The sequence below is a fragment of the Balaenoptera physalus genome (assembly GCF_965194825.1).
Source record: "Balaenoptera physalus genome assembly, chromosome: 9".
In the NCBI taxonomy this organism is placed as follows: Eukaryota; Metazoa; Chordata; class Mammalia; order Artiodactyla; family Balaenopteridae; genus Balaenoptera; species Balaenoptera physalus.
Genome location: NC_138888.1, coordinates 7,941,989 through 7,968,536, shown reverse-complemented (window position 1 = coordinate 7,968,536; position 26,548 = coordinate 7,941,989). Strand labels below are relative to the sequence as shown.

General features: G+C 46.2%; 1 protein-coding gene across 3 annotated transcripts; it reads left to right on the top strand.

Moving 5' to 3' along the window:
* The first annotated feature begins 912 nt into the window (after positions 1–912).
* Positions 913–22,586, top strand: MAS1 (MAS1 proto-oncogene, G protein-coupled receptor). Of its 3 annotated transcripts, XM_082475664.1 has the most exons (3): positions 913–4,742; positions 5,017–5,298; positions 20,618–22,586. In XM_082475664.1, the coding sequence occupies exon 3, from the start codon at positions 20,653–20,655 to the stop codon at positions 21,628–21,630; it is 978 nt and encodes a 325-aa protein (XP_082331790.1). In that variant the 5' UTR covers positions 913–4,742; positions 5,017–5,298; positions 20,618–20,652; the 3' UTR covers positions 21,631–22,586. The 3 variants fall into 3 exon arrangements, with proteins under 3 accessions (XP_082331790.1, XP_082331791.1, XP_082331789.1); XM_082475665.1 differs by lacking the exon at positions 5,017–5,298; XM_082475663.1 differs by having other exon boundaries at positions 913–5,298.
* The last annotated feature ends 3,962 nt before the right edge of the window (positions 22,587–26,548 follow it).

The following is a 26,548-nucleotide window of genomic DNA, read 5'->3' as shown; positions in this document are numbered from 1 at the left end:
TCCAGAGTCACAGCTACTTAGGTTAGCTACTTGTGGTAGTCCCAATGTTTAAGTTTCTGTCATTTGAAGGTGACTGATTTTTTCAGTCTCCTTGAGGAAATTGTAGGTAGAAAAACATTGTTTGCCAAAATCCGCAGTCATTGGCAGAAAAAGCACAATGAATACAAGTTTAATGTGCCCAAATTTGACCTTTGACTAAATTCGTAATTTCGAACATTCTTCTTTTAAGCCATGGGGGGCATTCGCAAAGGCAGATCAATGATGTGTCTTCAGGCTTCCTAGCGGGGACAGAAAACCCCCCAATTACACTCTTTATTGTGTTCTATTGACATAAACGAAGTGGCAGCTGCTCAGAAGAAACTCAGCTACTCCTGACGCAGGAATCTCCAACAGGAGACTCTGGAGGTACGGCGGGAAGGGTGCTAGCCGGTTCCTACACGAACACGGTTTTGATCTTTTCATGTCTCTTTTCTCATAGAGCCTCTAACTGCTGGCTGATGAATATCTCCAAAGGGTAATTTAGAAATTGCAGTTTTATGAAGGGCCGAGACAATGCTGGCCAAGAATGCAGGGCTGAACCCAGGGTAATATTTAGAACATCCAGAGTGATGGACAAATTCCATGTCCCAAGGCAATGCTCCAAAAATACTCTTTCTCACAAGTGGATTTTTTCATGATGTTTGGACAAGAGAGAGCGCATGATTACAATCTAGGTAAGGAATCTAGAGGGCAAAGTGTCTGTGTTGCAGATTTGGTGCTGACTCAGAGCAGGAGGAGACGGTCCATCTATTACCGTTAAGGAAACTGCCCAGTGCTGTGTCTACACGGGTGACCACCGCACCATGAGTGTCCCCACTGCCCCTCGGTGCCGAGAGCCAACTTGATTGAGGACCGCTCGCCCCATTGTGGGTCACTTTACATTCTCCCTGCAAAGGTGCTGGGCAGGAAGAGTCTTTCTGGAACATTCCAAATACTGAGGGAAGGTCCGGGGAGGCTCAGGACTGGGGACCTAGCCTCCCACAGCTGGGTCCAATCTGGGTTCAGGCTTCTCCCAAGGTGCACCCAGGAGGGCTGCTTCCACAGATTCCTGTGGGGCTGCTTCCCCCCATGCGGCACCTGCTATGGGCTCTGCTCCATGGTGTTCTCACGGGCCCTGCCACGCTGGCCTGTCTAGTTGGAGGAAAACAAAGGGCAGGGAGTAGAAAATGCATTTCACTTTAAGATTTGATGTTTTAGAAACACGCTCTGAAAGTAAAGATCCTTACTTGGGAGAGACCCAACCGATGCCGGGCCAGGGTAGGCGAGGAGAAGCAGGGCGAAGAGTCCCCGAGGCTGATGGGATTCAGATCAGAGCTCTGTTCTCAGGGTTTTATCTTGGACTTTTATCTGGCCAGTGAGATCTGAAGTCCCTTTTGCAGGACTGGAGGACAGAGGGCGGGGCCAGCCCTGCTCTGAGACCCTGTCAATCAAACGGATGGGATAAGGCTTCACTCACCACTCCAGTCAAGTTCGCTAGTTCAAATTTCTAGCAGACCTGAAGCTGTTCTGAGGCCAAATGGTGAACCAAGACAATTGCTGCTAAATGACTTGCCCACCATTTTGAGGACCTGCTGTCTCCAGCCCTGACTCTGAGTTCTGTCCTTTTCCTACGGACATGAGCGCCCGCAACTGCCCCACCGTTGCCCTTCTCTCAGTCTGAGCGGCCTACCCCCTTGCTATGCTAACTCTCCGTTTTTCTAACACTAAGGGGAGCGCTGGGCTTTTGGGGAGCACTTGATGGCTGTCTCTTCATAACCAAGGGCTCAATATCTAGGGTAAAGTAGAGGTCCTTCCAGATGAGGAGAACATTCTAGGATGTGACTGGAATTCACTGGGTGTCCCTGGGGTTGACCCTGAGCAAAGCATACGTGGCCTTGAGAGGGTTTAAAACTTAAGAGTAAACTCTTGATGGAAGAAAGGAATTCTCCCACGTGGGGGTCAACTTATGGGTTCCACCACCTAATGGGTCTACCACTCATGGGTTCTCCCACTCATGGATCCACTCTGGGCCTCCTTGGTTACCAAGCTTCCTCCTTTCTTGGTCCCATAAGGTCCTTCCCCAGGCCTTCTCCACCATGTTTCCCTGTTGTTTGATGGGAGAAAGAGGGATCTTGTTTCTGTAGGGAACTTGTGGAGGCGAAAGATGGAAGCTCTTTCCACTCTGGACGTTTGGGACTCTTCATTTTCCGGGGCTCCGTGGGCTCCGTTACCCCTTCTCTCTACACTTCCCTCTGCCCAAACTCTCCCTACCTCTCAAGAGGAGGATGTTTACTCACAAAGACAAGCCAGGCACAGAAATAGCCAACCTATTTGTGGCTTAAATGCAAGCAGTTTTATTTTTACAGAGTTGCCGTATTTTCTCTAAGTATAACTCATTAGCTACCACAGTGAAATTCCGGCTCCATCTGCAAGGGTTCCTGCTTGCGTTAGTGGTGCCAAGTACTCACAAAACAATCGATGCCTTCCACTGCCCACTCGATCTGGGGGCAGAGAGCGCCATCTCTTCCAGGCTCCCCCCGAGCGGCTGCCCCCCACCCCGGGTCCTCTCCCCCTGCCTGGACTCCATCCGACCCCTCCAGGCACCACTCCCTGCTGCCTTGCTCCTCTTTTACCTGCTGACCGTTACCAGTTTCCTAATGGGGCAACTTGTCGTTCTCTGCAGGATGGACGGAATCCTCTTGTTCTGTTAGGAGCTGGGAGAAGCAGATCGGTGAGGCCCTCTGTTCTGTTGACTTAAATCATGACGTTGGAGGCTTCCTCCCCGTTGGTCCCTCGGCTCAGGGTTTCATAGCCCCCGAAGGAACAGGGTGAAACGTTCATAAGATCTGGACGGTCCCTGAGCTTCTGAGAAGCGGCCAACGTGGAGCCCAGGAGCAGAGCACGCCACTCTCCTTCACTCACTCCTGTTTCCCTTCCGGTCTCTTCCTTCCTGCCCGTGCCCTTGGCACTTTCTCAGCCAACCTGTTCCTTCTCTCCCGACCTGTATTTGCTTCCCCGTGTCTGATCCCCTCCCCTCTGACTGCTCCTTCCTCTCGGCCTGGCCATTTGCCTTAGGCTGTCCTGGTTTTCCCTGCAGTTTCTGATGATCCTCTGGGAAATATAAAGGTCTTCAGGAGGCTGACCTTTCCTCCCTTGGAACATCAAATCCAGGTAATGAAAACGCACTGAGTTCACCCGATTTTTGATTTGCTGCTCAGCACCTGCCTACCTAGTAAATGCCCTGACCTCACCTTGTTTTGCCTGTGGCTTGAGGGTCTTCGGGGACGTGCCCTGGTCACCCCTCTCCTCTTCCCAACGGAGGACAGAGCCCCAGGTCAGGTTTCCCACAACACCAGTTTGGCTCGCCTTTCGTCTTCCTGCTTGTGAAAATAGTCCGAGGAAAGCTTCATCTGTGGGTTCCTAAGTCTGCTTTCCCACAGAATCTGAAATTGCATCCTTGCCCTCTTTTGATGTAATCAGTCCCGGGAGTCCATGACTACTTTGACACAATAAGCATGAAGGAATACTTTTGAAAAAGAAGAAATAAATGCTGCCATGAAGCGGGGAAGGGTCTTCACCACAGGGCTTGGCTACTCAGACCATGCAGAAGCCTCGGCTTGGCCTTTGCGCCTCACCTCGGGTCTGTTGACAAAGGGAACGGGGGTGGCGGGAGGGAAGGAACTTGACCGCCTGGGTGCGAATCTGCACCTAACAGAAGCAGCTGCTCCCAGGCATTGTCTGTGAACCAGGCTGAGAAGCAAGCTGGGCATTGATGCTTGTCCAGCCCTGGGACGTAGCTTCTGGGCTCGCTCTCTCTCTCTCCTCCACTACATCACACTTACACTCTCATGTGGGCATGAGACTCTCTGAAAATGGGCTGTAGGAAGGGAACGAATATTTAATTATTTAACAAAATGTCCCTCACTGTGCAGGTGTCTACCTATGCCTCATTTAACCATTGCAACTTTTTTTTGTTTGTTTTTAAGATTCTTTTGATGTGGACCATTTTTAAAGTCTTTATTGAATTTGTTACAATATTGCTTCTGTTTTATGTTTTGTGTTTTTGGCCGCGAGGCATGTGGGATCTTAGCTGTGTGTGGGATCTTAGCTCCCCGACCAGGGATCGAACCTGCACCCCCTGAGTTGGAAGGCAAAGTCTTAGCCACTGGACCGCAAGGGAAGTCCCTAACCATTGCAACTTTGGGTGGTCATGATTAGCTCCATTTTACAGGGGACAAAACTGAGTCTTCCAGAGCTTGGCAGACATCGCTTGGTTAGTTACAGGCTGAGTCAGGAATTCGAGCTGGGTCCGTCTTTCTGCCGCACACGCGATGCTGCCCTTCCGTGCAGCGTGTCTCTGGGCCATCTGCCTCCTCAGCCCTGGCTGGCGCTGGTCGTTCAAGGGGGTCAACCACCTCACACGATCACCAGCTTCTTCCCATCGCGGATCAGCGTGAAGATTTTCACTTGCGTGTGTCACCGAACGATGCCGTTTGAAGCACAGCTTCTGCTGATAAGCGTGGGACCATCTGCTTTGCACTTCTCAAATATTTTCAGCAGTGGGAGAGCGGCTCTGATTTCTTCAGAGAAGGGAGGCTGCAGCCATCCTTGGAGGACATGCTGGGACCGGAGACCCTGCAGGCTGGTGGGACAGCAGTGCCCCAGGATGCGAATGACCAGCCTTCCTGCTGCCACCTCTGACTCTCCCCGAGCAAGTGGACCTAGTGAGTCTGCACCCCAGTTTCTAATGGTGTAGCTACCCTTGACAACCAGAGTAAGATTTTTCCCTCTTCAAAAAGCTATTGCCCGGGCCACTCTTTCTGTGCTGGTTGTTTTCATAGTGTGTTAGATGTTTGGTGTTTGTTGGCAAAAACCTGTCTCCTCCTGCCTTTGTTTTGGAAAATTTGCTTCTTTGCTGCGTTAGCTGTCCCCAGACGTTGTTTTTCAACTTCGGGGTTGAAACTTCTGTGTTAACTTTTTCTTTTTGACTCGTGACAGGGGGCCAGGGTCTTAGGATCCATTCACGAGTCTGATGGTGGACTTGGAGGCGCTCAAGGTTGTTTAATGGGATGTGATAAACGATAAAGGGGTTGGGGTATGAAGGGACTGTTAGTGCATTTGATTCCTCCGGGGAAATCTCTTGGCTGGAGGCTGGATTGATGTTCCTCTGCCCTTCCTCAGGGGGCACCAGCATTAGTATTGGTTTCTGTGGCTTCTAAAGACAGGTGTGCGGCCCACGGGCGGCGAGGTTGCGTTGAAAAGAATCTCCTGCTCTTTGATGTGAGTATCTTGGCAATATTTCCCAGGCAGGGTGGGGAGGGGAAACTGGGGAGAGAACGTGCGGGATTTTGTCCGATCGTTATGTAGGCAGCAGTGAGAGGGTGGAAGCAAGCCTGCCTCTAGCTGCCTCAGCCTTGGTGCCGCAACACGTGAGGCCAGAAATTCTTTGCTGTGGGAAGCTCTTCTGTGCACTGTAGAATGTTTAGTAGCACCGCTGGCCTCGGCCCACTAGATGCCAGTAGACTTCTCCTCTCAGTGGGACCATCAAGATGCCAAATGTCCCCCAGGAGAGAAAGTTACCCCCAGTCCCCCCACTTCTGAGACGAGTGGTCTAAGTCGATCCTGCTGTACACTTGGAAAGGGAGCAAGGAGTTCCTGCTTCTCTGTGCAGTTGGCTCAAGGGTTAGGAAGCTGGGAATGAGGCGTTTAATATCAGGACAGATGTTCCTGCCGGCACATTCCCATCAGATCCCGTACCTGCCATGGAAATTCCATCTCACAGATGGGTTTCTGTTTGTCCAGGTTACTGCACGCACACAGAGGGGAGAATTTGCCTTTTCCTCTGAAGCTGCACACCTGGAAGGTCCAGCCTAGGGTCAGGCCTCTCCTTTTTGTTGCCTAGGAACATACAAGGTTTCAGATGGCCTACGCTGGACACTCATTTGGTTGGCTTTTCTCTCCTTCTCTTTCCTTTCCTTTCTTTTCCTTTCCCCCTCCCTCCCTCCCTCCTTCCTTCCTTCTTTCCTTCCTTCCTTTTAAGACTGACGTGGTAGACTGAGAATTCAGGATCATGGGAGCACTGTGGGCAACTGAATGGGAATGTGGAAGTGGATGCCTGCTTCTTAGATCTTTAGAGAAAACTTCAGCAAGCCTATACATAGAGCACTTAAGACTCTGCCTTATACCTCGTTAAAGCTGAAACTCCCCACAACTCTGCCTTCTTTCCTTCTTCTTGCTTTTGTATCACCTTCGCTGCTCATCTGTTCCTCTCACTTTCATTGAGAAGTAAATGCAGGTAGCAATTTGGAGTAGACCTGCCAGCCCACATCCTTAAACATCTATGGAAACCACCATTCTTGTTTTCCCTGCTTGTTGATTTATGATCTCAGTTTGGCGTTTCCATGAGACTCGTATTGGCAAAATGCTCTTCAGTCTCTAGCTATTTTTACACCCCAGGCTTCCAGAAATACAGTAAACTATGTGCCAACTCTGTGAAGGACCTGAGGTTCAGAGGGGCTAAGCTGCTTTGTTTAGGACTCACATCTATGGTCAGTTTGAGTGAAAGCATGGCTCCGAGGCAAAGCAGGCTAAGTACAGGCAGAATAGACAGTCACCCTGCAATGTAGTTGGAACAACGTCCAACCTCTTTTTTCAAACATCTCTTTTGCATTCAGATGCCTTACTGCCTACAGTTCTTTTGATGTTTGTGGGGAGGGAGGTGGGTGTTAAGTACACCCTCTCTCACAGCCTGGGGCTTGCATGAGGTGGAGGAGCCTGAGCAGCCCAGCTGGGGCGAGAGAGGTAGCAGCGACAAGGCAGGACAAGGAGGGCATCTGCGTGGTGGGAGAGGGGATCTGGAGCCAAGTTCAGAGCTGCTGCTGGGTGAGGAGTGTGTCCCGGGGCAGGAGACAGCGGCATGAGGTGAAAGGGCATCAACAGAATGAGGAGGGCATCCGGGTGGGGGTGGAGGACGGGCGGCGGTGGACAGAGGAGATGGTTTCCCTATTCGTGGATTGATCAAACAGGTAAATGCCTTGCGGACAATGGGAGTCAGGTTTCTTACCATCAGAGATGGGAATTACGAATACGGAGAGGAAGAACACTAAACTGAACTCAGTGATGCTGGAGCAAAATTGGAAATATTGGTGTGAAGTCATTGGTAATCAATACATATGTAGAAAGTTATGGAAATATGGACGTCAGTGCATATATGTATGCATGTACATATATATTTATATACACATACTCCTTAGCTCTGTCCCCTGAGAGGGCCTGGGAGCGGTGACGCCTCAATAGCAACGGGTACACCCCACATCCAGATCTTGGCTTCTATATACTCATCTCTACTCAAAGGAACCAGGGCTCCTTGGAGAAATGGCTGATTCTAGGGGCTGGTGCAGGGACATACGAGATGAGTAGTGCCTGGGAAAACATCCGGTTTTTTGGCTTGGCAGACTAAAAATGCCAGAGGAAGTACGGAACAGCAGGGAAGGTCTGATTTCTGTTTTGGATCAGCTGAGGTTGGTGTGCTGTTACGAGAGGCCCAGTAAGAGATACCCAGGGCTATTAGTTATAGGGTCTGATATTCCGGAGAGCTGTCTGACTTAGAACTGTAGATTTGGATTTCATTAGTATGTGGTAACAGTTGAAATGAGGGGATTGGATGAAGCCACCCAGGGAGGGTGAGACGGGAGGAGGACCAGGAATGGAGCCTGGTGGCCCAAAGGGAGGGTGAGAACAGATCCAGGAAAGGAGACAGAGAAGAAACTACAAAGAGACAAGAGAGCCAGAGGGGAGAAAGCGTGTCTAGGCAATGGTGTCGTCTCTGAGACCACAGCGAGGAGATGGAGTAGAATCTCATAGCACACTTTGTATTGTGTGTGGGCAGGGATGCGGGAACGAGATTACGTCTTACTCCCTTTTGGGGGACTTGTCTAAAAGCGTGATGCTGCAGTCTGGACCGTCTCACTTTTATTGTTTTCTAATAGAGGTGTTTGTTGATAGTGGTGACGACTACTATCACCAAAGTGGTCACTCCACTTTGCAGAAGCAAGTCGGACGAGAAGAAACTGAAAGCAACTCATCCCTTTCTGTTTTTATTGTTGTTCAGTGTTTGGCACTGGGTAGATGAGATGGTGCTTTAATAAATAAAAATCCATCTTCTAATAAATAATAGCATTCTTTAATAAACAAAGAGTCCAGTCCTTGAGGCTTTTAATAAAAATCTTTACTAACAGTCAAATTGATTGTGGTAATCACTTCTGGTGACATTAAGGCCATTGTTAAATGTCCCCAAAGTTCTACTAGCCACATGCGTGGGTGAGTGAACTTCACACATAGATGAACTGTTGACAAAAGACTGGAGAGGGGAGGAGAAATAGTGCCCACTTGGACCTGGGCAATCTAGGCTCTGGTTCTGGCTTGGCTGCTAACTAAATATGTAATCTCGAGCTAGTTATGAGCTAGCTTCCTCACATGTAAAATAAAGAGTGGTTTGCAGTATCTACGTGATTCCTTCAACTTCTAAACCTCAGTTATCAACAGAGGACAGGCAGACTTGTAACAGTCAGGAAGTGTGTTTATGAAAACTCCAAGCTGTATCCTCTTACATCTTCTATCAAATACCCCAGTTTCTGGGGAAAAGAATTTCCAACATATTTGACAAAGTATTATATTTACGAAGAATTCTTGCAACTCAGTAAAAGAAATGAAAAAATAATGTCGAAGAAGAAATTCAAATGACTGTTATCATGAAAAATATTCAAACTCATGAGAGATCAAATAAATGCAAATTAAATCAAAATACCTTTTTAATCACCTATCAAAGTTGGGAATTTTTAAAAACGGAGATGTTATGGGGACAAAAAAGTATATATGCTGTGAAAAAAGAATTCTCATACCGTGATGTCAGTATAATTGATACCATTTTTGGAAGACAACTTGTTAAAATGTTTTAAAATCTTGAAAAATATTTATACCCTTTGATCCAGCAATTCCACTTTTAGAAATATGTCCTAGGAAGATGATGAAAGATGTGCACAAAATTTGCATCCAAGAGAGTTCATTACAACGTTTTGTTATTTTGAAAAAATAATAGTGAAACATCAGAAGAAACTGGTATGTCCAAAGTTAGAGGATTATTAAAAATAAATTATGGTACATCCAAATAGCGATGATTAAAGTCATGTTTTTTAAAGTAAAGGCTGACAGAGAAAATGTTTACAGTATGATATTGAGCGAAAAAAAAAGCAGGCAACCAAAACAGATTATAAAATGCAATCTCAGTTTTAAAAGAGAATGTGTGTGAGACGGAGAAAAAAAAGATTAAAAAGAAACAACCCAAAATGTTAGATCAGGTTAATTTTGAGTGGTGGTTTTATGTGATTTATTTTTCCTACTGAATTTTTCAAATTTTCTTCAATGAACACAAATATTGTTTTATAATTAGAAAAAAGGCAATGATAAAAGTTAAATCCCTCATTTTGTTTAAAGATTAAACAGACTATAGGACTTCCCTGGTGGCGCAGTGGTTAAGAATCCGCCTGCCAATGCAGGGGACACAGGTTTGAGCCCTGGTCCGGGAAGATCCCACATGCCGCGGAGCAACTAAGCCCATGCGCCACAACTACTGAGCCTGCGCTCTAGAGCCTGTGAGGCACAACTACTGAGCCCGCGTGCCACAACTACTGAAGCCTGTGTACCTAGAGCCCGTGCTCCGCAGCTAGAGAAGCCACTGCAATAAGAAGCCCACTCAATGCAACGAAGAGTAGTCCCCCTTGCTGCAACTAGAGAAAGCCTGTGCGCAGCAACAAAGACCCAACGCAGCCAAAAATGAATAAATAATAAATAAATAAATAAATAAATAAATAAATAAATAAATAAAGATTAAACAGACTATAAAATGAGCCTGTTGGGGTGAGCCCTTGGGTACTGGGGGGCCATTTAAACAGCACTGGCGGCTACTTTACTTCACAGTGGACTTTGAATGTGGAGACAACACAGTGATTTCAGTCCTAAGTTGGCAAAGTCATAATCAGAAATTAGATGAGTCTTTGGAGGAAAAAAAAAATCCTATAACATTAGGAAATGTGATGTCTTCAACTCCTTAAGTAGGAAGGATTAGAGGCAGATTAGATTAGATTTATAACAGAGAGGCTATAAAAGGTAAGGTCTTAAAAAGAGGATTCAGCCCCAGGGCAGAGTGGGAAGAGCTCAGAGTAAGAAGCCTCAAATTAGTTGAGAATGTGTGTATCTCACAGTCTCTCTGAGCTCACTGAAATCTTTCCTTTCATACGCACCTCAGCTATCTGAGGCCAGTATCCTGTGCTTTCTCATCCGGAGTCTCCTCAGGGTGCATCATTTTGGGTTTGGCTGCTTGGTGGCAGGGTGGGGGAGGGGTGGGGGGAGCATCCTGCCTCCATCCTGAGTTCCCTCAGGGCTCACCATCAGGGTGGCTGTAATGTGATGACTTGATGGCTGCAACATGCTTTGTTTACTGATAAGGCAGGCGATATTTTTCCTTCATACTTAACAGCCTCCCAAGCTGATTGAAGGATCCAAAGCTAACACAGAGGGAAGATGCCTTGAACCCTGAAGTCCTAGGCAATGGCATTGTCACGCTCCACCTTACTGCTGTCTCCCTGGGACTTGTAGGGAAGAGAGGCTGGGAAGACGCTTCTCTGATGCTGCCGATAGTGCTTCCCGGAATGATGCCATTTCCTGCGTAGTGGGGTTTCTACTGCTGTGTTGCTGTGTTGCCAACCACGTCAGGGACACAGAGTGCTGTTAGGATACTCTCCTTCCATCCGGGACAGTCACGGTTGGATAAACATGCATCACTGCAAAGATGATTGCTGCCTAGAAAGAGAGCTGCACAAAGAAGATGCTGTGTGTGCCTGGACAGAGAGCCCGTGGTACCAGAACTGGGTTGACAGGGAGACAGGTTACCCATAGCAGTTAATCCCGCAGTGCGATTGCTTCCCCTCATCTTCACTGCTTTCTGAGCTAGACGGTCTTTTCAGCTCGCAGCACTCACCCTTCCACTCTCCTTACCCTTCCCGACCTCAGACGTCTTAGTCATCCACCAATGGAGATGAATAGTATGCAAAATGACCCAGGAGCCTGGAGCAAGAAAGGGTCTGGGGGTGGTGAGCAGGTAGGACCAGCTGCGTTCAAGGCACTTCTTGCCCTCCGCTATTTCACCTGAGGGACTGAAATTCAGTTTGGTCTGGTAAGACTGGGAATGTAACTTTTAGCAATGTGTTCATTTAAATGAAACCACGCTATAACAAATCAATTTGGAGGGTTATTGTTAGTTTTTTTTTTTTTAATATTTATTTATTTATTTGGTTGAGCTGGGTCTTAGTTGCGGCAGTCTGGCTCCTTAGTTGAGGCATGCGAACTCTTAGTTGCGGCACATGGGATCTAGTTCCCTGACCAGGGCTTGAAGCCGGGCCCCCTGCATTGGGAGTGTGGAGTCTTAACCACTGCACCACCAGGGAAGTCCCCAGAGTTATTGTTAGTTTTTAATGAGAATTAGTTTCAATGGGATTTTTATTTGCTTTCCAACCACATCATGATCAAGACACATGTGATGACCTGGGCTCAGGATGGCGGTTTTCTTTCATGGGTAACCAGGGTGCATTTTCAGGGCCATGGTGATGGCCTTTATCTCTTGGAATAATTCAGTATGTATTTATTGAATGGCTATGTCAAGTCCTAGAGATTCACACGTGAATAATAAAGTTTTGCCTTGGAAGAGTTTGCAGTTTAATGGGAGAAGATATAATTTTAACTCTATAAGGAGGAATGTCATGGCTATAGAGATAATTAATGAGTAACACCAGAGTGGTGGAGGGAGTATTAGAAAAGGAAGGAATGGCAATGTGAGGGTCTGGGAAGGATAGATTGGTGCAGGGAGCAAGAACAGGAAATGAGGAGACTGATCCCAGGAGCCCAGGCCAGAGACATGGGAATAGAAGAGGAGCATGTGATCTTAGGTGACTTGTGCATTTGAAATTTATTTTTTTATTTATATTTTTAAAAATATTTGTTGGAGTATAGTTGATTTACAGTGTTGTGTTAGTTTCAGGTGTACAACAAAGTGAATCAGTTATGCATAGACATACTACATTTGAAATTTATAATCAGGCAAATGCACAGTAATGAATAATGTCCTAAAGACCTCGTGTGTCGATTATTCTTTGTTTTGTGAAGTTCTGCTTATTGAAAGATGTAGGCCCTTGGGAGCAGAGAACACACAGGCTAGCATACCTGGAATCCACCCTTATGCGTGTCCTGCTGATGCTTCATTCTCAACACACAACGAACCTAATTCTTTGTTGTCCCAGCCGCTGCCCCTCCTGCTCTCCTGATCTCAGTCAACAGGAGTTGTCCACACAGCCCCCTCAGACGGGACGCTCAGTCCACTGATTCTTCCATTTTTCTTCCCCTTCATGGTCACTGGGGCCTTACCAGTCTTCTCTGAATTGTCTCTGGAATCCGTTCTTTCCTTCACTCATTATCCTAGTTCTGATTTCTCACTGGGACTATTCCAACAACCCCCTACTGGATTCTCTGATCCATCCACCATTCCCTTCCTTTCAGCCTGTAGACTACGACCAGGGTAGCCTTTCTAAAGCACAGTTCAGGTCACATCCCAGCCCTGCACTGAAACTTTAATGGCTCCCTAGTACAAAAGGTAGTATTTTTTTTTTTTTAATTAATTTTTATTGGCGTATAGTTGATTTACAATGTTGTCTTAGCTTCTGCTGTACAGCAAAGTGAATCAGTTATATATATATATATATATATATATCTCCACTCTTTTTCAGATTCTATTCGCATATAGGTCATTGCAGAGTATTAAGTAGAGTTCCCTGTGCTATACAGTAGAGTAGTGTTTTTCAAACCATGGCCCAGGACCCATCTGCATCAGAATGCCCTGGGTTATGAAAGTTCAGATTCCAGGGTCCCACCCCAGGCTTCCTGAAACAGTGGGGCCCTGGAATTTGCATTTTTAATAAGCAACGCCATATATTTTTTAAATTAATTAATTAATTTATTTATCTTTGACTGTGTTGGGTCTTCGTTTCTGTGCGAGGGCTTTCTCTAGTTGCAGCAAGCGGGGGCCACTCTTCATCGCGGTGCGCAGGCCTCTCACTGTCACGGCCTCTCTTGTTGCGGAGCACAGGCTCCAGACGCGCAGGCTCAGTAGTTGTGGCTCACGGGCCTAGTTGCTCCGCGGCATGTGGGATCTTCCCAGACCAGGGCTCGAACCCGTGTCGCCTGCATTGGCAGGCAGACTCTCAACCACTGCGCCACCAGGGAAGCCCCCCCATATAATTTTTTTTTTTTAATTAATAGCTACTTTATTTATTTATTTATTCTTTAGCTGTGTTGGGTCTTCGTTTTGTGTGAGGGTTTTCTCCAGTTGTGGCAAGTGGGGGCCACTCTTCATCGCAGTGCGCGGACCTCTCACTATCGCGGCCCCTCCCGTAGTGGGGCACCGGCTCCAGACGCGCAGGCTCAGCAGTCGTGGCCCACGGGCCCAGTCGCCCCGCGGCATGTGGGATCTTCCCAGACCAGGGCTCGAACCCGCGTCCCCTGTACTAGCAGGCAGACTCTCAACCACTGCGCCACCAGGGAAGCCCCCCCCCGCCATATAATTTTTAAGCACTGTTGTTGGATAAGCATAACCTATAAAATAAGCCTGATATTTAAAGAAGCATCATAGCCAGGCCTTCATGCTTCAGTCTAGTTGTTTATTTCTTGTTAAGTCATACCTCCACCTTGGGTCCACCAGTCTCCTCAAACTCCACAACCAACATTCTGTGCCCTCCTGCCTCCATGCCTTTGTCCATCTGTTCTTTTTTCTTAAAATGCCTTTCTTTTCCTTCCTCAGCTAACAAATTCCTACTGACCCTTCAAGGCCCAGCCCTGTGAAGCCCACCTTGAAACCCTGAGACAAGGCTTCCTGGTGCGTGTTTGCTCTGATGCGGTCAGTCTCCTTTATTCCATTTCCCATACTGAATTAGATTTAGTTCTGTCTGCCTCCCCTGTAAACTGTGCAGATGACTGTGTCTTATTTATTTCTGTATCCTTAACTCCTAGTGCAGTGACTGAAACCTACATGTTGGTTAAACAACGGAAACAAGATGATCTCTCTTTAGAAAGAGAATTTGGTTACTTGAGTTTGACTATAATAGAAAAATACAAGTTGGTCTTATGTGTTGAAACACCTTTCCTAACTGATTTTCTTTTTATATTTAATGTGAGTGCATTTTATTTATTTTTTAACATCTTTATTGGAGTATAATTGCTTTACAATGGTGTGTTAGTTTCTGCTGTATAAGAAAGTGAATCCGTGATATGTATACATATATCCCCATATCCCCTCCCTCCTGCGTCTCCCTCCCACCCTCCCTATCCCACCCCTCTATGTGGTCACAAAGCACCGAGCTGATCTCCCTGTGCTATGCGGCTGCTTCCCACTAGCTACCTATTTTACATTCGGTAGTATATATAAGTCCATGACACTCTCTCACTTCGCCCCAGCTTACCCTTCCCCCTCCCCATGTCCTCAAGTCCATTCTCTACGTCTGCGTCTTTATTCTTGTCCCGCCCCTAGGTTCATCAGAACCTTCTCTCTTTTTTTTTTTTTTTTAAGATTCCATATATATGTGTTAGCATACGGTATTTGTTTTTCTCTTTCTGACTTACTTCACTCTGTATGACAGACTCTAGGTCCATCCACCTCACTACAAATAACTCAATTTCGTTTCTTTTTATGGCTGAGTAATATTCCATTGTATATATGTGCCCCGTCTTCTTTATCCATTCATCTGTCGATGGACACTTAGGTTGCTTCCATGTCCTGGGTATTGTAAATAGTGCTGCAATGAACACTGTGGTACATGACTCTTTTTGAATTATGGTTTACACAGGTATATGCTCAGTAGTGGGATTGCTGGGTCATATGGTAGTTCTATGTTTAGTTTTTTAAGGAACCTCCATCCTGTTCTCCATAGTGGCTGTATCAATTTACATTCCCACGAACAGTGCAAGAGGGTTCCCTTTTCTCCACACCCTCTCCAGCATTTATCGTTTGTAGACTTTTTGATGATGGCCATTCTGACCGGTGTGAGGTGACACCTCATTGTAGTTTTGATTTGCATTTCTCTAATGATTAGTGATGCTGAGCATCCTTTCATGTGTTTGTTAGCAATCTGTATATCTTCTTTGGAGAAATGTCTATTTAGGTCTTCTGCCCATTTTTGGATTGGCTTGTTTGTTTTTTTTGATATTGAGCTGCAGGAGCTGCTTGTATATTTTGGAGATTAATCCTTTGTCAGTTGCTTCATTTGCAAATATTTCCTTGCATTCTAAGGGTTGTCTTTTCGTCTCGTTTATAGTTTCCTTTGCTGTGCAAAAGCTTTTGTTTCATTAGGTCCCAATTGTTTATTTTTGTTTTTATTTCCGTTTCTCTAGCAGGTGGGTTAAAAAGGATCTTGCTGTGATTTATGTCATAGAGTATTCTGCCTATGTTTTCCTCTAAGAGTTTTATAGTGTCTGGCCTTACATTTAGGTCTTTAATCCATTCTGAGTTTATTTTTGTGTATGGTGTTAGGAAGTGTTCTAATTTCATTCTTTTACATGTAGCTGTCCAGTTTTCCCAGCACCACTTATTGAAGAGGCTGTCTTTTCTCCATTGTATACTCTTGCCTCCTTTATCAAAGATAAGGTGACCATATGTACATGGGTTTATCTCTGGGCTTTCTATCCTGGTACATTGATCTATATTTCTGTTTTTGTGCCAGTACCATACTGTCTTGATTACTGTAGCTTTGTAGTATAGTCTGAAGTCCAGGAACCTGATTCCTCCAGCTCCGTTTTTCTTTCTCAAGATTGCTTTGGCTATTTGGGGTCTTTTGTGTTTCCATACAAATTGTGAAATTTTTTGTTCTAGTTCTGTGAAAAATGCCATTGGTAGTTTGATAGGGATTGTGTTGAATCTGTAGATTGCTTTGGGTAGTATCATCATTTTCACAATATTGATTCTTCCAATCCAAGAACATGGTATATCTCTCCATCTGTTTGTATTGTCTTTAATTTCTTTCATCAGTGTCTTATAGTTTTCTGCATACAGGTCTTTTGTCTCCTTAGGTAGGTTTATTCCTAGGTATTTTATTCTTTTTCTTGCAGTGGTAAATGGGAGTGTTTCCTTAATTTCTCTTTCACATTTTTCGTCATTAGTGTATAAGAATGCAAGAGATTTCTTTGTATTAATTCCTGACTGATTTTTCTGAGGAGTACACAAGAGCTCTCTTGCATATAATGAGAAACTAAAAGCTGAATGATGCTGTGGTCCGTGAGGGATTCCAGACTGTGAACTGAAGCAGAAAGATGTTCTTGTCCCTTTTCTTAAAAATTCTTATTAGGTCCTGATTTATATTTCTATTCTTTGATTTAGGTTTGTTATTAAAAGATGAAAACATTTGACTCCCTCATGTAAGCTATTTTGGTTTTGTGATGGCCCTAGATCTGTGCCATCCAATATGGTAGCCACTGGCCATGTGTGGCCAGTGCACATGTGAAGTGTTGCTGGTCTGAAGCATGATGCTCTATGAGAATAAAATACACACTGCATTTTGAAGACTTACTGTGAAAAAAAGAAGCTAAAGTAGCTCATTAATATTTTTTATATCGATTACACATTGAAATGATATTTTGAACACATTGGATTAAATAAAATATGCTATTAAAATTCATTTCACATGTTTCTTTTTACGTTTTTGCGTGTGGCTCGCAGAAAACCTTAAATTACATACATGGCTCACATTACATTTCTGTTGGACAACACTGATCTAGACCCTTCATACCCTCTACTGTTTTTGTGTTTCAGGTTTTTCTGTTTGCTTCTTCTCTCCCCCTGAAACACCATCACCACCAACAACAAAACACCCAGCTCTAAAGTGCATACCATCCAGCTATGTTACTTACCACCCTCCTTGCTGTGACTGTCTACAGACCTCTGGGCCGCTCTTCCAAGTTCCTTAAGGATTTAACACCTAGCTCACAGCCAGTTTTTTCTAATGATATTCCTGTATTCTAGCCTATTTCCCAGTGATTTCAATGTCCATGTAGACAATTCTTCCAACACCCTGGCTCCGGGTCCTGATCTCACCTCAAAGGATCTTGTCCTCCACTCTCCCTCAGCCGTTCATTCCCATGGTCATGTGCTACATTTATCAAAACCAGTAACCCCCAAACCACACCACTGCAATCTCAGCTTCAAGCATCCAACTGTTCAACCTCCGCCTCCTATTTTCCAGTTCTCTATCTTTAGCACTCGGACTTCAGCAGTTAGTTCTCTGACACTGCTGGGATCTACAGTCGAGGGCTCCTATTTCCTGTTCACCCTCTGTCACCTCTCTCCTGGCCTCACTTTTCTCCTAACCCTATTGAATTCTGTAGTCTATGTGCTGTAGTGTGTCCCCCACTTTCTATGTGCTATAATGTGTCCCCCACTTTCCATTGCACCAGCCTGGTAGTACCCCAATCCTGGTTAAATCCATCTCTCCTCTTTCTGCACACTCACACCTGGACAGCTGAGCCATAGCTGGAGAAAAGCACACGTCATGCCAATCATCTCTCTTTAAATTCATGAGCACTAATCCAGGCAAGCTCTAAGGTTTGCCCGGAAATCTTGCTCTTTGTATATTTACCCAGTCCTTTCCCTCTTTCACCTAATTACTTCACTTCTTGCTCTCTCTCCTTAAACCCTTAACATCTCCTCACTCTTAGCGGATGACCTTGCTCCTGACTTTGCTGAAAAAAGAGATACTGCACATTCAGAAGAGAACTTCTTCCAACTTGTAACACTCCCTCTTCACTCGACCCACCTGGCTGCATCTTAAACCACACACTCTGCCTTCCCTCCTGTTCCCATGAATAAATTATGCTCCTAGCTTCTCAGTTTCTTTTGCTTCCTTCTCTTCATTCCCCCAAGCTCTAAACTTTGAAACGCTCCAAGGCTCAGTCCTTGGGCCTCTTCTCCTTTTTAATGACCCATATTTCATAGGTTATCTCATCTAGCCTCATGATTTTACGTTTCACCTCATTTTTGTGTGTGTGTGTCTGTGCATGATGATCTTTATTTATTTGTAACATTTTTATTGGAGTATAGTTGCTTTGCAATGTTGTGTTAGTTTCTGCTGTACAGCAAAGTGAGTCAGCTATACTTCTATGTATATCCCCTCTTTTTTGGAATTCCTTCCCATTTAGGTCACCACAGAGCATCAAGTTCCCTGTGCTATACAGTAGGTTCTCATTAGTTATCTATTTTATGCATAGTAGTGTATATATGTCAATCCCAACCTCCCAGTTCATCCCAACCCCCTCCCCCCTTGGTACCCATATGTTTGTTCTCTACATCTGTGTCTCTATTTCTCCTTCGCAAATAAGGTCACCTGTACCATTTTTCTAGATTCCACATATAAGCGATATTATATGATATTTGTTTTTCTCTTTCTGACTTACTTCACTCTGTAAGACTGTCTCTAGGTCCATCCACATCTCTGCAAATGGCACCGTTTCGTTCCTTTTTATGGCTGAGTAACATTTCACCTGTTTGCACACAGCCTACATCTGCTCCCACACCCCAGCTCCCGACATGCTCTGAGACAGCTCCGTTTGGCTGTTGCATGAGCTTCCCAAGCCTCGTATGGCCCCTCCCAAACTGCTCCCCCTGCACGTTATCCATTCAGCAAGTGGCTACAAACTCTTCCCTTTTCCTTCAATAACTCATGTCTCACCTGTTAGCAATTCAAATTGCATCCAGAATCCAACCATGTCTCACTGTCTCCAAAACCACACTCTGGTCTGCGCCGTGGTCTGTGCTTTACTTTTCTCTGTGGTGCTTATTAACGATCTGACATCTATTTGTTTGTTGCTGTCATTATTAGTTATTGGTTATTGACTGCCTCCCCACTGGAATATAAACTCCAAGAGGTTGATGCTTTGTCTGTTTCATTCACGGCTGTAGCCCAGTGCCTGAAACAGTGCCTGGCCTGAAGTTGGCACTGAAAAATATTTGGTGGATGAACTTGGGGAATATGGCTATCTTACCTACAAACTTCAAATAAAGCCTGGTCTGTACAGCAGCTCTTTGGTCAGCCATGCCATGGAATTGTGAATTCCGGTCCTTGTGTTTGGCTCCTAAGGGTACTGGGGTCTATATCTTATCTAATTATGAAACAAAAGGAGAATCTGCTCCAGTAAAAATAATTTCCAGGATGTCATCAGAACAGCTGAGGGAAGGGTTAGTGGGGAGAGGGGTCTCAGGACCATGCAGCCAGGGACCTCTGTGGGCTCCTGGATCAAACACTGGAGAGGAAACTAGCCTTTTCACCAGCCCACCTACTCACACAATATCACGTCTATGTACTGTTCTGCCTCACGTGAGCTCTTTCAGAAAAGGCATCTATCTACAAATTAACTTTCTAGAGGTTAATTATTTTGCACATATAGGACCCTGTTTTGGAAGGACCAAAAGCAAAGAACAATGTTTTACCACCACCAAAAAAAAAAAAAAAAGCCAAGGACATCATGAGTTGGAACAAAGGAGATGACCTCTGTGGCACCTCCCTTTTCCATTCCCCAGTGGTGGAAGTGGCTTATGTATATTTGTCATATACAAATATAAGAGGGTGGGAGCCGTGCATATGTTTATTTAGCAATTCCTAAAGTGTGAGGGAAAGTTGCTGATAATCTTTGCTTTGCAGTCTCAAATATTTAGCATTTTTATTGGTTTTGGGTTAGTGCTTTGTTTAGTATCTGTCAATAGTGTTTTGCTGCATGGTCTGGCCTATGCAGCACAAGGATATGAATACATCTTGTTGAAACGCACCATCTGTTCCCCAGGGATGGTTTGCAGGGCATACCTGGTCTGAATAGGTGCACAGCTTCGTCACAGATATTGAGACCACATAAAACACATACCTTCTAATTGTTCACACTTTTGAAAATATTGGTACCCTATTGAACATACTTTTTCCATATTGAATATTGGTACCCTATTGAACCACATAAAACACATACCTTCTAATTGTTCACACTTTTTGGAAAATACTGGTACCCTCTCAATCACCCATCATTTATGGCACTTTATTCATTAAAAAGTGACAACAACAGCATTGCCCAAAGATGTATTTTGTCATCCCATTTTAATGTGATGAACCTGGTCCCTCAGACCAGGAGATGAAGGCCCAGAAGATGAGATGGTTTTCAAAACACCATTCAGAAAGCTCGGGCAGACCAGATATGGACAGTAGGAATTTGAGCCTCTTGTTTTGGCAGATCCCCTTTGGCGCTGAACCACAAGCAAGTAGTAATACAGAATCAAAGGCTATCGGGGGGATCAAAAAAGATTATTAAATCAGTTCCCTCTCAGTGAAATGTCTAATTTTATCTTCGTTGGAAAGAGAATTGTACAGTCTAGTAAACACTTTTTGTATAACTTGAAGGTTATAATCCGTAGCTGAAGTCTCCCTTTTACTGCAATTCATCAACCTTGATTTTTTCTTAAACTTATTTACAGAAGAATACCTGAAGAGCCCAGGCTGAGGTCCCCTCATGGATGAGGCAAACGGGACATCATTTGTTGCTGAAGAGTCCTCGAACGCCTCAACCAGCGGGAACACCTCAGTAGCAGACCCGCGTCGGGAAATTCCCATCGTGCACTGGGTGATCATGAGCATCTCCCCACTGGGCTTTGTTGAGAATGGAATTCTCCTCTGGTTCCTCTGCTTCCGGATGAGAAGAAACCCCTTCACCGTCTACATCACCCACTTGTCTATTGCGGACATCTCCTTACTCTTTTGCATCTTTATTCTGTCTGTCGACTATGCTTTAGATTACGAGCTCTCTTCTGGCTATTACTACACGATTGTCACATTGTCAGTGACATTTCTCTTTGGCTACAACACGGGTCTGTATCTGCTGACAGCCATCAGTGTGGAGAGGTGCCTGTCTGTCCTGTACCCCATCTGGTACCGCTGCCATCGCCCCAAGCACCAGTCAGCATTCGTCTGTGCCCTCCTGTGGGCACTTTCCTGCTTAGTGACCACCATGGAATACGTCATGTGCATTGACAGTGAAGGACAGACTCACTCCCGAAGTGACTGCAGGGCGGTGATCATCTTCATAGCCATTCTGAGCTTCCTGGTCTTCACTCCACTTATGGTGGCGTCCAGCACCATCTTGGTAGTGAAGATTCGGAAGAATGCATGGGCGTCCCATTCCTCGAAGCTGTACCTTGTCATCTCGGTCACCATCATCATATTCTTCATCTTCGCCATGCCCATGAGGCTCCTCTACCTGCTCTATTATGAGTATTGGTCGACGTTCAGGAACTTGCACCACATTTCTCTTCTCTTCTCTACAATCAATAGCAGCGCCAACCCTTTTATTTACTTCTTCGTGGGCAGCAGCAGGAAGAAGCGGTTCAAGGAGTCCTTAAAAGTGGTTCTGACCAGGGCTTTCAAAGATGAGATGCAACCCAGGCGCCCGGAAGACCACACCACCACCACTGAAACTGAGACTGTCGTCTGACAGGTGGAGGAAATTGTGGACAAAAACAGTAGGACGCAGATGAGCTATAGTTTGTGCTTGGGATGCAACTGAATATCTCCTAAATGCGATATAGAAGGACACCTTACCCCATATGCATGAGATGCTAATTAATGCTGAGACTGTACTCTTGCGCTGTACCTTCTGGAAATGCCTAAATACGTGTTGGAACTCTATCCTTTCTGTAGCTTTCAAAAATCTCCTTCTGTTCCTCTTCAGCTCTCCTGGCAGCATTTTCCCATGAACTATAAAAATTACTCCAGCAGGAACGTTTACATATGTGTACAGGAAAGGGTACAAGTATTTGATGGACCTTGAGAAGGTGAAGCCATATAGTGGGAAGAACATGGGTTTTGGAGTCAGGCTGACTCTGTCCTTTGCTGCTGGTGTGACCTCAGGTTTAACCCCCAGGGACCTCATTTCCTCAGTATAAAATGGTAACAGTAATAGTCCATACCTCCCGGGCTTGTGGTGAGGATGAAACGAGAACACGAGGTATGCAAAGCATCTGGCACACCTCAATGTTAAGAAACCTCAGTCTTTCTGATGCCTTTAAGTAGAAGAAGAAATACACATTTCTGTTCTGTAAAGCACAGACACACACAAACACAGACATGCATACACACACACACGTGTACGCACAACTCTATGGTGTACAAACATTGTTACATGTTTTTAAATGTTGAATGTTCTTTCTGTTTGCTACATGAGAACTTTTCATGGGACAACACTTCTGCAGAAAACATCTGCAGATGTTATAACCCCCCAACCATCATGTGTTAGAGCATCATTTCCTGTTGTGAGGGAAAGCGTTTGGCTACCAGTAGAGGAATTTCTCACGGCTTCCCTTCCCTCTGTGGGAATGCTTGATGTAAAGAAAGTCTGTTTTGAAATCTTTTGCTGGATATAAATGTTTATGAATGAAACTTACTTCACGAGTTCATGAGGGTGATTGGGCTTTTGGAACCTCTCCAGTCCCCCTGCCCCGCCGTGCCCCCATGAAGTGGGTGATGTATTTATAGCCACAAAGTTCCCGCCTGCAGGCAGGTGCAGGGTCCTGAGCATATTCTTCTGTCATTCTTGGAAGGAGGCTCAGCAGCAGGGTCTGAGGAGAGTGTGGCCATGTCTCGGAGGGAACCCGGACATTTCTCCCAAGACGGATCTTTGCAGGATTTCATTGGCATCTCAGTGCCCTGCTGCTTGCCTGCCGTGACTTGTGTCTGTACCTTCAGGCACAACGTCCCGGGTTTTAGCTGGGAAATCCGTCGTAGCTTATAGACTACGTTGCTGTGTTTGGTTTCCTGCTGCCCCTTCTGGACGCCCCACGAAAATGGCAATGCTTCCTGTGACTCTGGGGGAGTAAAATGTTCACACCCATAAATCAGCTCATTAATATTTATATAACTGTGGGTCTCCGAAGGTTCAGAGAAGCCTTGATGAAATGGTTCTCTGTTACCACCTGTTTCTGCTCCGTCCTCTTCCTTTGCAGGAAACGGTCGCCTGTAACCATGGGGCCAGCCTTGCTGGGAGCGATGCGCAAGGCTTTCCCACCCAGCCAAACTTGGAGGCAGGAGGCTTTTCAGTGGGTGATGACATCTGATTCAGAAACAAGGCAGCTTGCTTTCAGGAGCCCAGATGGGTGTGGAGCAGTGACATTTAGGATGATCTTGTTTTTGATTGAAAACAGAGCATCTTTGCTGGGAAAGAACAGAATATGGAGATCAGAATCACTCTCCTCTGTTCACCATCGTCTGCCCTGATGCCGCGCTGCCTCTGGGTTAGTGAAAAAGGGATCAACCTCATCTCATCTCAAAGGGATCTTGGTCTCAAAGAGGAACTTAAATACTCTTAGAAACCAGGAAATTTCTACACCTCTGAGACCACTTGTCTCTGGCCATGACATCTGCCCTGTCTGTGAGCCCCTGTGCGTCATCTCTCGCCCCGTCTGGGAGACCTCTGGTGGCCCTGGTCCAGTCACTCTCACCGTGTCCCCCTCATTCTCTGTCTCACCCAGGCTGCTGAGTGGGCAGAGAACCCTCCTCGTGGTCTGATTAGGGCTCCAGGCAAGGTGCGGTCCTAGCAGGCTGGCCTCTCGTCAGGGCCCCGTGAACTCTTCCTCCATAACCTGGGCAGCTCTTCCAAACCCCCTCTCTCTCTGAAATCTCTCTGTCTGGAACCTTTCCCCTCAATGTCACTCTCTCTTCACTACCTTCGGTCATAGATGACTGAAAAAAAAAAGAGTCAAGCCATTAGGCAATGACTCTCAGATCCCCCTCCATCTAGGAGGACCCCAATCTTCACCATTCCTTTCCTCTTCGTCTCCACTATGAAGATTTTTCTTCTCTTCCAAGTTTTCCTGTCCACCAGCCTCCCAGACAATAATCCTACGCTTATATTAGCAACCAAAGTGGTTTTCTTTTCCTTTGGCTGCACAACGTGACATATGGGGTCTTAGCTCCCCGATCAGGGATTGAACCCATGTCCCCTGCAGTGGAAGTGCGGAGTCCCAACCACTGGACCGCCAGGGAAGTCCCAAAGTGGGTTTTTTTTTTAAGTGAAAAACCAAGTTTTTGAAGTGGTCCACAAGGTTCTCTGTGACCTGGCCCCCGTCTGACTCTCCGGGGCTCGCGTGGCTCACTTCTCCCGCCCCTCCTACCTCCTCGAGATCCTTTGGAAATGCCAAGTGCACTCCTATTCCTGGGCTTTCCGCTTCAATGTTCCTTCTACCTGGGATGCTGCCCCACAGGTCTCTCTCCCCCTCTTCCCTCAGGCTCTGGTCAGATGTCACCTCAGCAGGGGGCTCTCTGCCACCCGACAACAGCCCCTGCCCCCTCTCTTCTCCTCCCCGGTTCTCCTCAGCACTCATGATCATCACTGTGTCACATGTCGATTGGCTCGTCTGTGCCTCTAGAAGGTCAGCTCCCTTGTCTGTGCACCTAGAGGGTCAGCTCCCTTGTCTGTGCACCTAGAAGGTCAGGTCCCTGGAAGTGCAGCTGGAATCCACTGCTCCCCTCTCTGGGCTCCTTTTCTCCCGCAAACACGCGGGCTCCATCGCTTGCATCTTCACACAAACCAATAGTTCAAACAGGAAAGCCGTTCTCCACACTCCTGTTCAGCTCCTCCACCATCTCTCCTTCCCTTCACAGACAACCTTCTGGAAAGGCCCTTGCACACTCATGCTCTGTGCTTTCTCCTTACCAACCCCCTCCACCCCAGCAGGCTGACTCCGGACCTTCCCACCACATTGTAATTGGCCCAGCGAGGAACGTGAGTGCCTTCCACGTTGCTCAGATGATGGGTTCTCTTCTGCTCATACCGTGTGTGGCATCTGACACGCTGACCATCCTCTTCCTGCGAATCTCTCTTTTCTCGGATTCTAGTTAGCCACTCTCCTTTCCAGCTCTCATTTTAATCCAATCCTTCCCATTCTGAGTCATCGCACCTCTGTCATTGCTCTTCCTCTGCTCCTCCTTTATTTATTTATTTTGTATTGGAGTCGAGTTGATTTACAATGTTGTGTTAGTTTCTGCTGTACAGCAAAGTGATTCAGTTATACACACATACATTTATGTATTCTTTTTCATATTCTTCTCCATTATGGTTTATAACAGGACATTGGATAGAGTTCCCTGTGCTGTTCAGTAGGTCCTTGCTGTTTATCCTGCTTCTTCCTTAAATGTGTCTGTGTTGCCTGGGATTCAGTACCTGGGCCTCTGCACGATCTCCCTGGGGCCTGATCCACAATCGCTCACATAGTCATGACCCTCAACTCTGCATCGACTGACAAGACTCTTCACTGGGCTCTAGTCCTGTACATTCAGCCACTAAAGGACACTTGAACTTGATGCCCTGCGACACCTCAAATGCAGCCTGTGCCGTCCCCACCATTCCTCCTGTATTCCTCTCTCAGGGTGACACCCTAGTCACCCTGTCACCCAAGCGATGCCATTCCCTTTGCTGAGATGGCCCTCCCGCACTCTTTAATCTGGCAAACTCCACTTATTCATCCACATCCAGCTCCGGCATCAGCCACTTGGCTGCGCCTGCCTGGAACCTGACTTCCTGGGTGACCACTTCACACCTTCTCTTTCCTACTCTTGCTTCCTGCGTCCTCTTCCTGCCCTCACTCTCAGCTGATGCCTTGCTTCCCTCCACCAAGAACAGAAGCCTTCCACGTCTTACCAACATCACACCTTCCGATCCAGCCGCATCTCTCTGCACACAGGTTTCTCCCCGTCTCACTCTGGGGGCGCTCACCGAGCTCCTGGCTAAGGTGAACCCGCACACCTTTCTGCAGGGCTGCAGAAAGCAGGGGGAGGAGCCGTAATGTACCTGATCTCTTTTTTTTTTAATATAGATTAGGCTCAGCCCCTACTTTTTTTTTTTTTTTTTTTTTGGCTGTGTTGGGTCTTCGTTTCTGCACGAGGGCTTTCTCTAGTCACGGCGAGCGGGGGCCGCTCTTCATCGCGGTGCGCGGGCCTCTCACTATCGCGGCCTCTTTTGTTGCGGAGCACAGGCTCCAGACGCGCAGGCTCAGTAGTTGTGGCTCACGGGCCCAGCCACTCCGCGGCATGTGGGATCCTCCCAGACCAGGGCTCGAACCCGTGTCCCCTGCATTGGCAGGCAGACTCTCAACGACTGCGCCACCAGGGAAGCCCGTACCTGATCTCTTGATAACACATACAGGAAGCTTCTTTTCTTTTTATTTCACATTTGACTCCCTAACATTACAAAGTCGTGTTGAGAGTAAAAATCCTCAAAACAGGAAAACACTAATAACCAAATGTGTCGTTTATAAAACTGGTTCCCACCAAGCCTCCCTCTCTGCTTAGAATGCGGGTCTTTCTCCCCCTGCCTCACCAACATTTTTGTGAATCAGTCTCACGACAGTTGACAGTCA